The 17797-nt window shown below is 40.6% G+C and overlaps 1 protein-coding gene across 2 annotated transcripts in view; it reads right to left on the bottom strand.

Moving 5' to 3' along the window:
- Nucleotides 1-640: 640 nt before the first annotated feature.
- Nucleotides 641-17797, bottom strand: part of TTC29 (tetratricopeptide repeat domain 29) — a 141385-nt gene continuing 124228 nt past the window's right edge. For both annotated transcript variants that reach the window (XM_069976884.1, XM_069976883.1), the window contains one exon: nt 641-930. In XM_069976884.1, coding sequence (XP_069832985.1) covers nt 800-930 — 131 coding nt within the window. In that variant the 3' untranslated portion in view covers nt 641-799. The remainder of the gene's footprint in view (nt 931-17797) is intronic.

The following is a 17797-nucleotide window of genomic DNA, read 5'->3' on the forward strand; positions in this document are numbered from 1 at the left end:
CCCCCCATGAGTTATAATAGATAATACCTGGTGATTACACTTTACATAAATTTGTCTCTTAGCACATAAGTAAAGTTAGGTAAATAGGACTATTTCTTCCAAAATAAAGAATTAATGTTTTAAACAAAAATTTTTAAATCTCTGACTGCAGACAGAAGTATCAACAAAGTGGAAGACATGCTTCAAAATTGGGGCAAGATACCCAAATAAAGAAATAATGGGTTTGAGTATTTTAATATAGTTTACATCAATAAAGGGGTACTCCAGTGAAAAACGTTTTCTTTCAAATCAACTGGTTTCAGAAAGATATATAGATTTGTAATTAACTTCTATTTAAAAATCTCCAGTCTTCCAGTACTTATCAGCTGCTGTATGCCCTGTAGGAAGTGGTGTATTCCTTCCAGTCTGACACAGTGCTCTCTGCTGCCACCTCTGTCCATGTCAGGAACTGTCCAGAGCAGCAGCAAATCCCCATAGAAAACCTCTCCTGTTCTGGACAGTTCCTGACATGGACAGAGGTGGCAGCAGAGAGCACTGTGTCAGACTGGAGAGAATACACCACTTCCTGCAGGACATACAGCAGCTGATAAGTACTGGAGGACTTGAGATTTTTTCATAGAAGTAAATTACAAATCTATATAACTTTCTGAACCAGTTGATTTGAAAGTAAAAGATTTTCGCCTGAGTTCCCCCTTAAATGGGTTGTCCAGCCCTGTCATGTCCTCCGCAACCCCAGCAACACAACTACACAAGAATAATCAGCTGGAACACCAGGATACAACTGTTCTGAGCACAAGCTTTATGAGGGTGTAACGTATTCTTCCTCAGAAACCGTTGGCTCCATCACATCAGACTTCTTTAAAGTGGTTTCAGTTCTGTTTTCATCTCCAAAAGATTTGGATGAATCGGCTTCATTGGGAGCTAATCGGGCTGCAAAGACGCAGGATAAAGGATTGTTAGTCTGGTTAAATATTACAGACAGATCTTTCATGGCATTACTACACATTTCTCATACAATTGGATTATCATCAGACAGATCAGGGATGGGAAACCGTCGGCCAAAGGCTTCGGCTGTCCAGGCATGATGGGAAATGTAGTTTTGCAACAGCTGGAGGACTGAACGTTCCTCATTGCTGAAACAGATGAAGACAATATGTGACTATAGTAGAGAGAACTGCACCATCCCCTCTATATTATGTACCCCTCCCCCCCTCCCCGGCAGGCCATTGCCTATACCACCATGTTGTCTATAATCCCTAGCTGGATTGGCTGGCCTCTGCCGTGGTCTCCTCCAGTGGCATTGAAGTCACCATCTCCCAACTTGTTCTTATCACACCTACACCCACATTGACACTGGGGAGCATGGGGCGGTGCAGAGGCTGATACACCCCGCCTCCTTGACACTTATTACTTGGCCAAAGCTTCTCTCAGGCTGTGTAAAGCTTTTATTAATGTCCATGAATACAAGGTGCACTGGAGCACAGGAACTACGTAGTGGTTAGAGTTAATATCTATTGTACACGTGAGAAAGCTGATCTGAATAGGTGGTGTGGTTTCCTTCAGGTTTTACTGAAATGACAAGCAGGACTAAGGGCCGTATTACACGGGACGTTCCTCATTCGAAAAATCGATGGGTCATTCATAATTGAACGATAATTGTTTTGTGTAATAGCAGACAAGGATTAAACAACCAATGAGATATCTTTTGGCTGAAGCCCATGCAGGGAGGCCTCGCGTCGCTTCCCCTCCAGATGAGGTCAGGAGGAAAAAGGATCCGCAATGTTGGATTTCAACTCTTTTTTTTTTTTTTTTTTTGGATTTCAATTTTTTTTTGTTCTCTGGCAGCAACTTTCTCTCCTCTATTCAGAACACACAAATGCTTGGCAGAGTGGTGTATGGTGAGCTTTAGACCTGTAGACAGGACCCCAAGGGCCTATTAGATAAGCCGATGACGGCCTGATCAATAATGTAAACAAGTGCCGATCTGTTATTACACGGCTCGATAATCAAGGGCAGTGTATATATATTGATAGTGATGTCCGTGCAGCCCTTGCTCTAAACTGTAATACATTACCTCTCCACGCTCAGGGTCTTCTCCTGACCTCTGCTTTCACTCTCGGCGTCGCGCCTGCAGCTTCAGAGCGGCCTGTCTAAGCTGACCGGGACCGTCGCCTCCAGTGATTGGCTGAGCACCCTGTGAGATCAGACAGGCTGCTCTGTGGCGTCGGGAGTGAAAGTAGAGGGCAGGAGAGGACCAGGAGTGTGGAGAGGTAATGTAGAACAGTTTATTCAATCGTTAGTTGTCTGCCACGCATCGCTATAACACATAGATATTACATGTAGCAATGTGCGGTCAGCAGCCGATGATTTTAGCTCAGGACCTAAAGACACGATCAGCTGAGGATCATTTCATCAGCTGATCGCTGTCGTTATTACACGAAACGATAATCAGCCAAATCAGCCTGATTTGGCCGATTATTGCTCCATGTAGTAGGGTCCTTAAAGGAGAAGTCTGGTGAAATCTTTTATTAATTTTTATTATTATTTTATTGCCCCCCCCAAAAGTTATACAAATCCCCAATATACACTTATTATGGGAAATGCTTATAAAGGGCTTTTTTCCCTGCACTTACTACTGCATCAAGGCTTCACTTCCTGGATAATATGGTGATGTCACTTCCTGGATAACATGGGGATGTCACTTCCTGGATAATATGGTGATGTCACTTCCTGGATAACATGGGGATGTCACTTCCTGGATAACATGGTGATGTCACTTCCTGGATAACATGGTGATGTCACTTCCTGGATAACATGGTGATGTCACGACTCCCAGAGCTGTGTGGGCTGTGGCTCCTGGAGAGGATGATGGCAGAGGCACACTGAGGGACACAGAACATCCCCCTGCCATCATCCTCTCCAGCAGCCACAGCCCGCACAGCTCTGGGAGTCATGACATTACCATGTTATCCAGGAAGTGACATCACCATGTCACTGCAATTCTCCTTTAATCTAAGCATGAAGGCATATAATCCCAGATATACCATTAGGATACTTCTCATTTCCACTTTAATTTTCCTAAACAGTGCAACAACAATGAAAGTTATTGGTTCCCCTAAGTTTAGCCTCCGCATCTGTCTAGCTTTGCCGGGTGATGATTCCAGCCCTGGACTTAGGCCAATATTCATAGTTTGCTGCCAAAAGTCTATTTCCCTGCATATAAATCTACTCCAGCAGCGCAGCAGCATGCCCAGAAATCTTACAGCCCAAATTCTTCTGGTGTAAAGTATAGAAAGGTAAAATCCCTATAGGAAAACATTAGTGTGGCCTGTAGAGGATTCTGTTCTAAGACTTTATCTGGTTGAAGTATATGTTCTGCGAGTCAAGCTGGAGCTATTACTTTTCAATCTCATCCCAAGCGTTGATTACATTACGTTACGTTACATACAGATCCTGCAGGCTACTATTCCATTAGCTATATAAGCTAGGCATTGTCAGAATCGGAAAACATCTACCCTAACCTGGCCCAAGCAATGAAATATACAATATTGCTACAAATGTATTAGATATGTGTTTACATCCATTTAAATCCAGGTAATGAGCTGTAGCTATGCTGGAGCCTAAGGCAACGCAGCTTTTACAGTGAGTAAGACATACTTAGTATTCATAAATTATCACTTACATTTTACCTTTGAACAGCTTAACATATACAGTATACCCGCTACAGAACCTGCTACTTATAGTTCAGTAGAAATCCTATGCTAATAGTAGAGGACACTCGCTGAACCACATGGAGAGATGGGCGGCTTATTATTTTTTGACAGGTTGAAAGTGAGCGTCTGCTTGCTGATCAGCTGATCCCTGGCTTTATCACACGGTGATGGTGGTGTAAAAACACAAATAGACAAGTAGTTACTTCTACAGTCTAACACTGACACTACTGATCCCAGCAGAAATAATAGGTATCCCACATCAGGTTACATAGTTACATAGTTACATAGTTACATAGTTAATACGGTTGAAAAAAGACACATGTCCATCAAGTTCAACCAAGGAGGGGATGGATACAGGGAAGGGGGAGGGGTGATATGTTCTATACATATGCATCTATATTATTTTGGTCTAAGAACTTGTCTAGCCCTGTTTTGAAGGTTAGGTGATATCAGTTGCTCAGCTTCACACACAGTCCATAGGGAATGGTCAATGAAGAAAAATCCTCTGCGGCACTCACCATAATTCACCTTGATTTTTAAAATAAACGCATAACAGGGCATAACATAAACGCTCCTTCACTGGCTTACATCCGTTTTTCTCCCTCCATGCCTTGACAAAGCGCCAGAGGGCCTAAAAGGATTAAGACATATGACGGAGTATTCTCTATTGTCCTGTTAAGCGTTTACTTAAAAAATAAAGGTGTATTTTATGGTGAGTGCCGCAGAGGATTTTTCTTCATTTACCACAAACAGAAAAGTGTCTGTATTGTGCAAAGGTTGTAAAACCTAAAAAAATATATTAATTTAGTATCCCCATAAAGTCACCATAGTGTGTAACTTTATGGTGGTAACAATGTTTGCTGTAAAAAGAAAAAAAAATGTCAGAAAGGATCTTTGTCTCCCCTAAAAAATCTATATGAAAAATGAGGAAAAATGAAAGTAACGCCTTAGTACAGACCTATTGATGGAAAAACAGAACTGTTATGGTTTTGGAAAGTACAGAAAAATGTATATATATATATATTTTAGTGATTTTATGTATGAAAATTAGCAAACTATAAAAAAAAAAGTATCACCATATTCATGTTGATCATGGCAATATATTTATTATAGTATTAAAACAAAAAAATACAGTACACACAATAAAATGCAGTCACTAAAATACAACTCATCCTATAAAAAACGAGCCTTCTTATGGTTTCATCAACAGAAAATATATGAGTTATTGCTCTCACATGGTGGTGACTAGACAGCAAAGAAAACAGCTTGTGGAGTACCGGAGGGGAGGTGACTACAAAACAGCAGATGAAGCTCAATATTACATAGGCCGATGCTGAGGAGCAAGCGAGCACTGACTTGCTCCTCTTTCCCTGCTTGCTGTCAGAACTATCAGAGACACTGATGGGAAGCGGGTAAAGGGAGGGGGGTGCTCTAGATTGTCTGGGTAGTCTACAGGAGATAGCGGCAGTCTGCTGCTGCTCCTAGAGCACAGAGTGATGGCCAGCAGACCATCGCTGGCGAGATTGTTATCTTTTAACATATAGAAAGACAACAATCAGTCGCCGACATTGTGCATGTTGGCTGATCGTTGCCTTTTTAACATTACCTATTACACCAAGCAATCAGATACGCAGAATACAATGGGCAAATTCCTTTTCTTTTCTTTTTTCCCCATTAAAGATATCTCTCAAGGTCCTGGCAGAGTACAAGGCTACATTGGGTTGGGCTCCTCTGGCAAACTCCTCTCCTCTCTACAAGCACTACTACTCCTTCTTCTACTCTTCTCAAGCACCTACCTCAAGCACTAAGATCAGCACTAAAGTCTGTCTCAAGATTTCTACTGTCTATGAAACATGTACTGTGAAACTGCGAAACTTTACAGTAAAGTTGTTGTATTTTTATACTAATGCACGGGACTCTGTTCTTCCTCTTTCTGTGGGTGGCGGTTCAGACAGTTCAGGTGGGTCAGTTGCTACTCAGAGTTGCCATGACAAGAGCCCAAGGGACCCACAACATCCCGGCAGGTTACCGACCATTTGGGGAATACAGCCAGCCATACACAACAAAGCAGGTCTCAATATCACACCTGTGTGCTGGACTAGCACTGGCGTCACAACAACTAACATCACTGGCTGAGTTCACAACCAACACCAGTACCTCACCACAATGGCGCTTGCTCTGCCAGACCTGCCGTGTTCATGCATTTTACATGGTGAGCCATTAATTTGAATGTATGCAGAGCTAAATTTCTTTGCACATTAGACTGACAGATACATATATCATATTATATGCATGGCATATGGTGATGGGAAGCCACCATCTAATTTAATAGTTCCAGAACAAGTCATTGTTAATCAGGGCTAACACCCAATAACTCCCCCGTTCATCTTTACACAAACTTATGAACTAGGAGAAAGTTTCTCTAAGGTACGAATGGCTGCGCCATGACCTGCATGCTCATCACCCAAGCTGAAAAATCCAACTTTTCAATTCAGTGTACTTGACAGCTGTTTGTGATCTAATATTCAAAGACAGAGCATCCCTTTTCTTCCACATCTGTCTGAGAGGAAGAGGGAGCTGCTCATCACAAAACATGACCCAAGCTTGTCTCGAGCTGATGAGCTGTTACATTATTTTGTGAATCGTATGATGGTGGAACATCTTGAGAAATCTAAAGTAGTTTTAACTGTGCCGGTACCTGTAACAAGAGACCCTGCTTGCCTGTGTCTATTTGAGGGTCAGTTTTGGCAATAATATGCAAGGTTGGGTTCACACTGCGTTTCTGCAATCCGTTTAACGTACAGTGGTGCCTTGGATTACGAGCATAATTCGTTCCGGGACGGCGCTTGTAATCCAAATCCACTCTTAAACCAAAGCAAATTTTACCATAAGAAATTACTGATATGCAGACAATTGGTTCCACACTCCAAAAATAATGATTTTAAATTCTGAATAACATGTAAAACAGATAAAACAAACATTTAGAAACAGCAGAATCTGTGATATTATAGGTTACTGTACAGTATAGCAGCATGTGGTATATAATGTATAGTAACTGTATAACCCTGATAACACAGCAGCTGGATATGTGATATATAAGTTACTGTACAGTATAGCAGCATGTGGTGTATAATGTATAGTAACTGTATAACCCTGATAACACAGCAGCTGGATATGTGATATATAAGTTACTGTACAGTATAGCAGCATGTGGTGTATAATGTATAGTAACTGTATAACCCTGATAACACAGCAGCTGGATATGTGATATATAAGTTACTGTACAGTGTAGCAGCATGTGGTATATAATGTATAGTAACTGTATAACCCTGATAACACAGCAGCTGGATATGTGATATATAAGTTACTGTACAGTATAGCAGCATGTGGTATATAATGTATAGTAACTGTATAACCCTGATAACACAGCAGCTGGATATGTGATATATAAGTTACTGTACAGTATAGCAGCATGTGGTATATAATGTATAGTAACTGTATAACCCTGATAACAAAGCAGCTGGATATGTGATATATAAGTTACTGTACAGTATAGCAGCATGTGGTATATAATGTATAGTAACTGTATAACCCTGATAACACAGCAGCAGCTGGATATGTGATATATAAGTTACTGTACAGTATAGCAGCATGTGGTGTATAATGTATAGTAACTGTATAACCCTGATAACACAGCAGCTGGATATGTGATATATAAGTTACTGTACAGTATAGCAATCAGCATGTGGTATATAATGTATAGTAACTGTATAACCCTGATAACACAGCAGCTGGATATGTGATATATAAGTTACTGTACAGTATAGCAATCAGCATGTGGAGTATAATGTATAGTAACTGTATAACCCTGATAACACAGCAGCTGGATATGTGATATATAAGTTACTGTACAGTATAGCAACATGTGGTATATAATGTATAACACAGTAGCAGCTGGATATGTGATATATAAGTTACTGTACAGTATAGCAATCAGCATGTGGAGTATAATGTATAGTAACTGCATAACCCTGATAACACAGCAGCAGTTTGTAGATACAGGATGGAGCTGCAGATACCCATAATGCAGTAGTGTAGTACAACAGGCTAGAATAGAGAAGCAGGGTGGCTGTCAGAGGTCTGTGGGGTCACATGACAGCAATGGGGAAGGGGTGTGTGCCCAGCATGGACCAATTAGGATTGACAGAGAATGCAGGGAGCATAAAGGAATGAGCAGGGCAGATGTGGGCACATACATGCAGCGCTCTCTGTCCGGGGAGAGAGGGGTTAGAGCTATGAAAAGATTACCTCCACAGTCCTGTCCCCTGATGTGAGCCCCAGACGGAAGTGGATTTGCTATGATTAAGAAGGTGAGGGAGACTTTCTGGGTCAGAGTACAGTGCTGTAGACCACCCTGTGCAGACCGTGCCCCTCCCTCATTCCCCTCCCATCCAGTACAGGGAGCTCTTACACCAAAACAATGCTCTTAAATTAAGTTACAATTTTGAAAAACTGAGCTCTTAAACAAAAACGCTCTTAAACCAAGGTACCACTGTATATGTTTTATGAAAAACGGATGCAATTGTGTGTCATTCGTTTGGATCCGTTTTTTTCATTAACTTCCATTATAAAAAGAAAAACGGATGTAAAACAGATGCGTTTTTTTTAACGGACACAAAAGTAGTTTAAAAGTAACCAATTAAAAACGGATACGTTGAACGGACTCCAAAAACGCAGTGTGAACCCGGCCTTATATGTAACTCTGTATAGAAGCCAGACCTGTCTCACAGGGAGATAAATCCACCTTGATGTGCGAAGCTTTGGCTCACATATAAATATTAATTTACTGTATCTATACATATAAACGAAAATTCATAAAATGAGAAACAAAAAAATTGAAAAAACAGAAAGACTGAGGAGCACCTCCTTGTGCAGTATAATCTGTGAAATCTTCAACATAGAGCAATCCACTCAGCAGGGGTGCACTCACAGAGAGGGTAGAGCAATGCAGCTCTATAAGGGACGCCAGCGGTACTGCCCCGGGTGTAAATGTACATCAGCGATGACCTGAGTCATACTAGGCTAGATCCAAACTAACCTACTCCTCTTCCAACAGGCCCAAATGGCAAACAATGGTGGGGTTGACCATACTAAAAATGCACTATGGCTTGTGAGGTTTAATGAGTGCAATTGACCTCCTTGTTTCACTGATTATTTTTTAATATTATTTTTCTTGGATATGGTCTGATTTGCACTAGTCAAATTTCACAAATCATAGTGCGTCTCTGGTATGATCACCCCACCAATGTTTGCCATTTGCGCCTGTTGGAAGAGGGATAGTTTCGGTTGGATCAGGTCTAGTCTGGCTCAGGTCATCTTTCACTTTCATCTGGCCACAACTAAGAATGGTGTAAAACATTAAAAAAAGAAATCATACTTACCTTAGGCTGGGTTCACACTATGTTTTTGCAATCCCTTTTTTTTTCATCCATTTTTTGCAAAAAAAACGGATGAAAAACGGATGCAACTACTGTTTTGATCTATTTTCCATTGACTTCCATTATAAAAAATTTTTTTTAGGGAGGGGCAAGAATCCTATTCTCCTGCATATTAGGAGAACGGCTGAACAGAATGATGTCAGTAATACACAGATCTGTTCAGCATTTCTGTAACTATTTTATACTGCCCTCATTTAAGGCACTATAAACCTAGTGACAGATTCCCTTTAAATATGACAATATCTGCTTATGATAAATTGTATACACTTTCCATATAGATGGAGTCTAAACAGAAAAATAAACATTAAAAGAATTACTGGAGATCAAACACATAAGAGTTTGCCAGTGTTACCCTGAGAATTCTCTTTTACACGAATCTCTGTGTAGCTCTGAAATGGTTCAGGGTTCAAGAGTTCAGACGCCACCATTGCATCTCCCGACATGTCAGATGTCATTGTGATGAGTCAAAAGTTGATTAAAAGGTGGATTAGGCCTTTAAGGGAGAAGAAATACAGACAGCAAAAATACGGAATACACTTCTCCTCGAAATAATTTGGAGCGGTTGAGGTTTATATGAATACATGCGTAAGATTCTATTCCCAAGCTAAATAGCAACCAACAACCTGATCTCATTGATTTTTGTATCAGAGGATACATTTGCCTCGTGTTTTACTATAAGAGCCACTTCAACATCCTATTATTTGCAATTTTGATGCAAATCCCACAAATAAATATAATTGCCGAAAAAAAGTTGGAGAGAAAATCAATAGAGATCTGTGTAGATGTGATGCAGTGAAATAAAGGCTTTGCAATGACTTTTAGATGCACAAACTAAGCCCTCATTTATATAACAGGTGCTAAGACGGCTCAGATGAAATCTCCAATGACAAGATGGTCGGCTGAAATACAATAAGATCTTCATAATAGCAATTCTATATACAGAATGCCACTAAATGGCTCATTGATCAGCGACAGACGGGGTTGCAGTGAAACAGCACAAATTAAACCTGACAGTAAAACTTAACTTGAACTGAGACAACATCACGCAGCATTGAGATGTACACATTGCCCTTGGTTTCCATGTATACCTGACTTAGCTTTCTACAGTTCAGGATTCCTCTTATGGATACGGCTTTGGATAGGAAGAAAAGCTTGATTTATCTTAATTCCACACTATTTACACAATGATGATTTGCTAAAATAACAAACAGCACACAAAGGTACTAAGGGACACGTCATTTGTTAATTTCAACTTCAATCGCAATTTTACATTTAAAGGGGTATTTCCCTCAAACGTACTCAATTCATATGTTGCTGCCCATGGTGAGACTAACAATTTCTTCCTTCCTTATTATCTATCCAGTCTCCTTCCCCCAGTTCTCAGCTGCTGCTTTCTGCTAAAAACACAAAAATGTTTGTGAGCTTTTCTCTTTGTGTCCCCCCCTCCTTCCCATTCCTATATAGCAGCATTCTGAAGACTGGACCTGGATACAGTGAGTATAGCTGTTATATAGCTGCCTTCAGGAGACTGGACCTGGATACAGTAAGCATAGCTGTTATATAGCTGCCTTCAGGAGACTGGACCTGGATACAGTAAGTATAGCTGTTATATAGCTGCCTTCAGGAGACTGGACCTGGATACAGTAAGCATAGCTGTTATATAGCTGCCTTCAGGAGACTGGACCTGGATACAGTAAGCATAGCTGTTATATAGCTGCCTTCAGGAGACTGGACCTGGATACAGTAAGCATAGCTGTTATATAGCTGCCTTCAGGAGACTGGACCTGGATACAGTAAGCATAGCTGTTATATAGCTGCCTTCAGGAGACTGGACCTGGATACAGTAAGCATAGCTGTTATATAGCTGCCTTCAGGAGACTGGACCTGGATACAGTAAGCATAGCTGTTATATAGCTGCCTTCAGGAGACTGGACCTGGATACAGTAAGTATAGCTGTTATGTAGCAGCCTTCATGATACTGGACCTGGATATAGTAAGTATAGCTATTATATAGAAGCCTTCAGGAGACTGGACCGGGATACAGTAAGTATAGCTGTTATATAGCAGGAGACTGGACCGGGATACAGTAAGTATAGCTGTTATATAGAAGACTTCATGAGACTGGACCTGGATACAGTAAGTATAGCTTTCAAACCATGATAATAAAAAAAAATGCTGATGGCTATGTCGATAGAAAAATCGGAAGGTTATGCCACTTGACAGATGCCCATGAAAAAGCTGGGTATGTTGGAATGTATGCCAGGAGAAGGGGTTATATTTATGTTGCCTGAACCTGGAGCCATTGGGGTGGTCCCCATAAGCTTTTGCCTGCCCTTTCTCCTTACACCAAACAGGGAGAGATCCATCATTCAAGGCTGGTGATGTGAGTTTACAGCAGTAACATTTCTGATTGGGTATATAAAACATCCAGAAGTCACGAATTCTAGTAGTTCTCTATTTACTCCCTGCCCCAGTGCACCCAACTTTAACAAGACAACTACTTTCTTTCTCGGTGTCCCCGGCCTTATAAAAGACAGAACCTGCTGTCAAGTTTCCCTTTAGATAAATTACTTTACACATCAGCAAACAATGCGATTTCTACCATCAAACAGGTTAAATGGATTATCCAGTAGAACAAATTTCCTACCTGTTCTGCTCCCTATTGCTTCACTTTTTCTCTCTGGTCGTCTCACAAGTATACTAAGGGGGGCAGGTGCAGGTTGTGAGCATCGCAACGTTCAATAGCTGCCTGATGTTACAGCAACAACGGCCAGCTGTTGGACATTGTGTGTGGGCAGGTGATTGCCACCTGCATCTGCCCCCCTCTTGTCTCGGAAGGTATACCTCCAAGACATTCAGAGGGAGGAAGAAGAGTGTCGGGGAACAGAACAGGTAGGACCATTCCTGCTCCTCAGATAGCCCCTTCTAGCACATTTGTAGGGTGTCACACAGCTAGGCTATACTTCTGAGGTTTAGGAGTAGGTTTAGAATAGCAAGGAAAAAACTTTATTTTAAAATCTAATATGCAGAGAATACATAATGTTCAGAGCTTAAAAAACATTATAAAAATAAATTAAAACGGCATACACAGGTAAAGCATAGGAGTCTTCTAACCAGATATTACTGTCACCTTCCAGAGCCTACTTTCCTTAGCCTAGAAATACCAAGAACGAATATAAAATATCCATAATTTGAACCAATGTTCAATTCTGTGATTGCCTAAGGCTAAAAATCTCATTTGAGGCCGGAGAAACAGCATCCTAACCCTACAATACCATCATTACATATCTAGGTTATTTAAAACATGGAATATGACAGGGATGGCTTTGAAGTATTACGGTTTTTTCCCTTTTTTCAAAAACATTGAGGTGACTTGAGCTGTTTTTGACCCTTTTTGTATTTTTTGGGGAATAGTACAATGTCCACCTAAAAAGAAAAACTGGCAAAAAGCTGTGTGTGAATATAGCCTTAGGCTATGTTTACGCTACGTTAAAAAAAAAAGAAAAGGCGTCCGGTTTTTCTATTTAAAAAGACTTCCGTTTTTGCCACGATTTAATTGACTTCAGTGCGATGCATAGAAGTCAATGGAATGACGGACGTCCAATGCACACAGTGTATAAAGTAACGGACGTTGTCTGTACTGACGTCAAAATAGTGTTCATGATAATTATTTTCGGACGTCTTTTGCAAACATCAGATGTTATTTTTTAGTTGGTCACAAACAATTTTTCCTTTTTTTCACCGTCCTTTCTCCGTTTTTACTATTAAATTCAATGGACTTTTCAATTAAAGACAAAGGGCGATCAGTCCGCCTGACCTAGAATAATGGACCAACGTCCATCACTGCACTGACCGACGGGCAAACAGCCAAAACGGAGTGAAAAAACTGTAGTCGTAACAAAGCCTAACAGGTACCAATTAAACACATTCCTATTGTTGTCTTCAGTCCTGAAGTTGTTTCTCTTTGTTATTATAATTTTATTTCAGCAACCGGAAAAATAGAACTGCTTGATTAAACTTAGTGAAGAAATGTATAAAAAAATAAAAGAATCAAAAACAGCAGGACACCCTGTACACCTTGCCGCCAACACATTATAAGCAACATATTTCCTTTACCTTATTGAAGAAGCCGAGTACAAAAGAACCATCTGACAATGTTGTAGGAGACAAATTTATTCTAGCGTTACAAATACTCTACTTGATCTTTAAAGAAGTTTTTTTTACTGCTGGATAAATCGTCATAAATAGAATTCTGTCCTAAATTTCTTTCCTGTGTTTGTTCTTTCCTTTTAATAAAAAATGCAGTTATTGCGGCTGCAGTAGTGTCAGGGGGTCTAGGGTTTCCAGGACCACTATAGGACCACTATAGGACCACTATGCCTCCCTGGTCCTTACTCTCATCCATATGCAGTGTTATCAAGTCCCAGGGCCGCTGTGCGGTTCGCTGACATCCAACACCACTGTCTCACCAAGTATGTGTTGCAGAACAACAGCACCAAACTCCAAGGTGGAACCTTAGGCTCCACCTTCTTGACACTTAGTGCTGCAATCACAATGCAAGGGGTAGGTTTGTATTTTTAAAAGAAAAACCTATCAAATTTAATTTCTAATTCTAATTTCGATCTAGCAATCCCGAATGCAGGCAAAATACTCCAAATTTTTTCTCCACAGTAAAAATGGGCGAACTGTGCCGAGGTTTGGGTTTGTATGAACCCGAACCATCGGCATTTGAATCCCGCTGTCTTCCCATTCTGTGGGGAAGGTTGAGACAGCCCAAGTCTCATTTAAAAAACGGGAATACAGCCTATGAGCTAGCCTATATTCCTGGTTTCCAGGCGGGACTCAAATGCTGATGGTTTGGGTAGTACGAACCCAAACCTTGGCACAGTTCACTCATCTCTACTCTAGTGTGTGTGCGTGTGTGTTTGATTATGAGGTTGGTGGGATTTATATAAAAAAAGTTTGACAATATTCTGTAGAACAAAGATTGCAAATTTTGGTGCAACAGATCCCCCCACCCAATTTTTTCAATTTTGCTCCACCCATGTAGCTTTGCTAGAAAGTGGGTAGGAGACAGCAGGAGGTACATGGCATGAAGGGCAGCAGAAACGTCCGCCAGCTCGTAGCTTCCAGAAATACAAAGATGCACATTCTGACATCTGAGCCTCTCAATAAATTTGGGGCATCTTAATCCAATAAATTTACCTAAGAGCAGAATATAACATGCTGGTCTGTAGTTCATTGTCCCTAATAGGAGTCTCTCTAATTTAATGGGAATATTATAGATTTGTCCTTTACTGGTAAATCCTCACATTATGGGAAATATTCCCGTTATTCCTATGACTTTTCCTGGTGGCTCAATGTGAATTCCTAACCCTTGGCCACATGTCTTTCACTTACACAATCACATGAGTTGACAGGTCACAGCCTACCGTAAGATCAGACACTCATCTTCTGCTCCTGTGAACATTCCTAGATCTCCTTATTACTTATTTATACGGCTCCAACATATTGTCAGACTGAAAATGGATTCAAATGCATTTTCTCACAAAGACCGGGTGGCCGCTCCGCGTACACATTACTGGGAGATACTGCGAAACAACAGGTTACCTCAGGCTGGGTTCACACTGCATTTTTGCAATCCGTTCTTTTCATCCGTTTTTTGAAAAAACGGATGAAAAACGGATTGCAAAAACGGATGCATTTGTGTGCATCCGTTTTTCCATTGACTTCCATTATAAAAAAAACGGATCGGTTTTTTTTTGACGGACACAAAAATGTTGCTGAAACTATGTTTTTCGTCTGTTAAAAAAAAAGGATCCGTTACACGGGTTTCAAAAACGCAGTGTGAACCCACCCTCACATAACAAGAAAACACCATATAAAACACTTTGGTAAATATAACTCCATGAGGAACCTCTTGTGTCAAGTTGTTTTATATTTTTTTTAGCCATTATTTAGTTTTATCCGTATACAGCTGGTATATAGTTAGGAACTTCCATATAGGCTGTCCCTCATTTTACACAGAATCAGAATTCTAAAGGGCACGTTTTCTCTTATGCAGCAATAGAACTGCCCCCTACTAATACTGTGCAAAACTAAACAGATTATGGGGTCATTCACATGTCCGGAGTATTCCATCTGTACACGGATATCGTTCTGCGGACTGGACCCCAGAGCTCCCAGCATCATAATTAATTATGATGTCCGGAGCTCCTAAGCAGTTTAAGGCTGGACTCACAGTACGTAAAAAACACCGGCCACTCTGTGACCCGACTGGGTCGAAGAAGATCATCCTGGCCTGTACTACAGTGAATGAAGTGAATGAACTTTATTTATGTTTAAATTGCGATGCGGTCGCACATGTGTTTGCCCGCAGCCCAATTACCCATTGCACACAATGGAGAGTGCGGCCGGAGCCGCACTCTACATTGTGTGAACTGACAGGGCAGTGGGGCCGCTATTCAATGAATAGCGGCTGCACAAAACTGACATGTCAGTTTTTTGTGCGGCAGGTTGGAATCCCGGCCAGAGTGTATACTATGGGGGAGATTTATCAAACTGGTGTAAAGTAAAATTATCTTAGTTGCCGCGAGCAACCAATCAGATTCCACCTCTCATTTTTTAAAGTATCTGTGAGGAATGAAAAATGGAATCTGGTTGCTAGGGGCAACTAAGCCAATTCTACTTTACACCAGTTTGATAAATGTCCCCCAATGTGTATACACTCCGGATGGGAATCCTTTGACTTCTATGGCAATGTGTCTTTTGTATTAATCATGGCAGTTGTTACAGATCGGCAACAATGGCTGTTATATTAATTATATATGTATTAATATATTAATACAAAAGATACGTTGTGTGAACATAGCCTAAATGAAAATCTGCTGCTAGAATGTACAGTAGATTCATAGGAAATGACACTACAGAGCATCGCTGCAGATTTTGCTGCGGAACTCGTAGCGTGAAATGTGCTATGTGAGAAAATGGTCTTAGGCTATGTTCACACAACATACTTTATATAAAAGAATGGCAGTTATTTTCAATTAAAATAACGGCCGTTCTTGTCATAGTGAAATGTGTTGCAAACAACGGCCATATTTCATACAGCGTTTACTACGGCCAAGGAAATAATTGACCTGTCAGTTATTTCCAGCTGTTCTGCACTGATTTCAAAGCAATTTTCAATGCAACAACGGCCGTTGTTTTTGAGTGCCAAACAATGGCTGTGGTCCGTGCACATAATCCTATACTGTATGCTTTCTCTACATGTCTCTTCTTCCTACACAATCATTTCTCTGCTCCGTTTTGATATGGAACCACATGACTTGATTTGACAAGGATCTGAAATATATTGAATGGCTAGTTATGTGTGGATATATATATTTTACTGAAGGATATTCTGATCAGTTACAGTAACGTCTGCCATAAATTCCTTTAAAACAATGGTTTCTAATGTAATTATTATTCCTCGCCTATGGAGCCTGCTTTAGCTGGAGGGTTGCTGACACCACTTCCATTTCGCTCTAGGCACAAAACAACACAAATTACCCTAATCCTGGTGGATTCTTCCGTTTAGGATTAAGCGATGTCCGGCCATGGCAGAAATGCCACTCCCAATTTTGACAGAATCTGACCCAACGCCATGTGTAATGTGTTAGGAAAAGACTTTTACTTATTTATTCTGTAACTTAACAAAATTACCAGCATAACCCAAAGCATTTGATATATAAGACTATGTGTTAGCCCTGGGCAGAAGAAGAAAAAAAAACTACTTTTTTGTGTTCATAGTTAAGAAGAAGTACTACTTGGAACTTGTATTCCGTCCCAGGGTAGCGAATGAAAAGAAGTAGTAGAAAAGTATAGAAAGTTGACAAACCATGTAGCGGTTGTTTTCCTCTCTGTTTCTACCAGCCGGGTGTTTATGCCGCTGTGTATAGAAATGTTGCCGTATATATCACTTTTGAGATACTTTGGCAATTAGTTGCCTGGGTGGACTCTAGAACACGGCTGTCATTTGAATTAATGGCCCGCTGCCTAGTGGTTAAACACTGAACATGATTTGCAATGAGATATAAAACAAAAGCTGAAGAGGTTATTCATCAAAGCCTCCCTTCTGTACGCCAAAAAATGCACTTCTTTTATTGGGGAAAACACACAGATTTTAGACGCATTTAGATTTTTAATTACTGCAGTTTCTCAATGCTGGAAAATCGTTCTCTTCCAATTACATTATAACACATAGGAAGGGACTGTAGTGACAGTGGGATATTCTGAAGCTATCATAGCAGTGTATATAGACGGCTCACAAACCATCAGGAGACATTCGGAAAACATTCATGGATTAATATTTAGGAACGGCCTTCACTGCGCTTCTATTCAGCCATCTGCATTATACAGCTGCCGGGGAAGGACATTATGGCGCCTTTTTAGCTGCGGTTATTGCTGTGAATGTGCAGTCGATTTCCTACAAATCCATGGCGGTTTCCACATCTTATACACATGATCGGGAAGGGATGTTGCTGTGGAATTACAGCAGATTTCATAGTGCAAACACGTTACTATATACATCAGTGCAACCAAGCG

This window comes from Dendropsophus ebraccatus, chromosome 7 (genome assembly GCF_027789765.1).
Source record: "Dendropsophus ebraccatus isolate aDenEbr1 chromosome 7, aDenEbr1.pat, whole genome shotgun sequence".
NCBI classification, from domain to species: domain Eukaryota; kingdom Metazoa; phylum Chordata; class Amphibia; order Anura; family Hylidae; genus Dendropsophus; species Dendropsophus ebraccatus.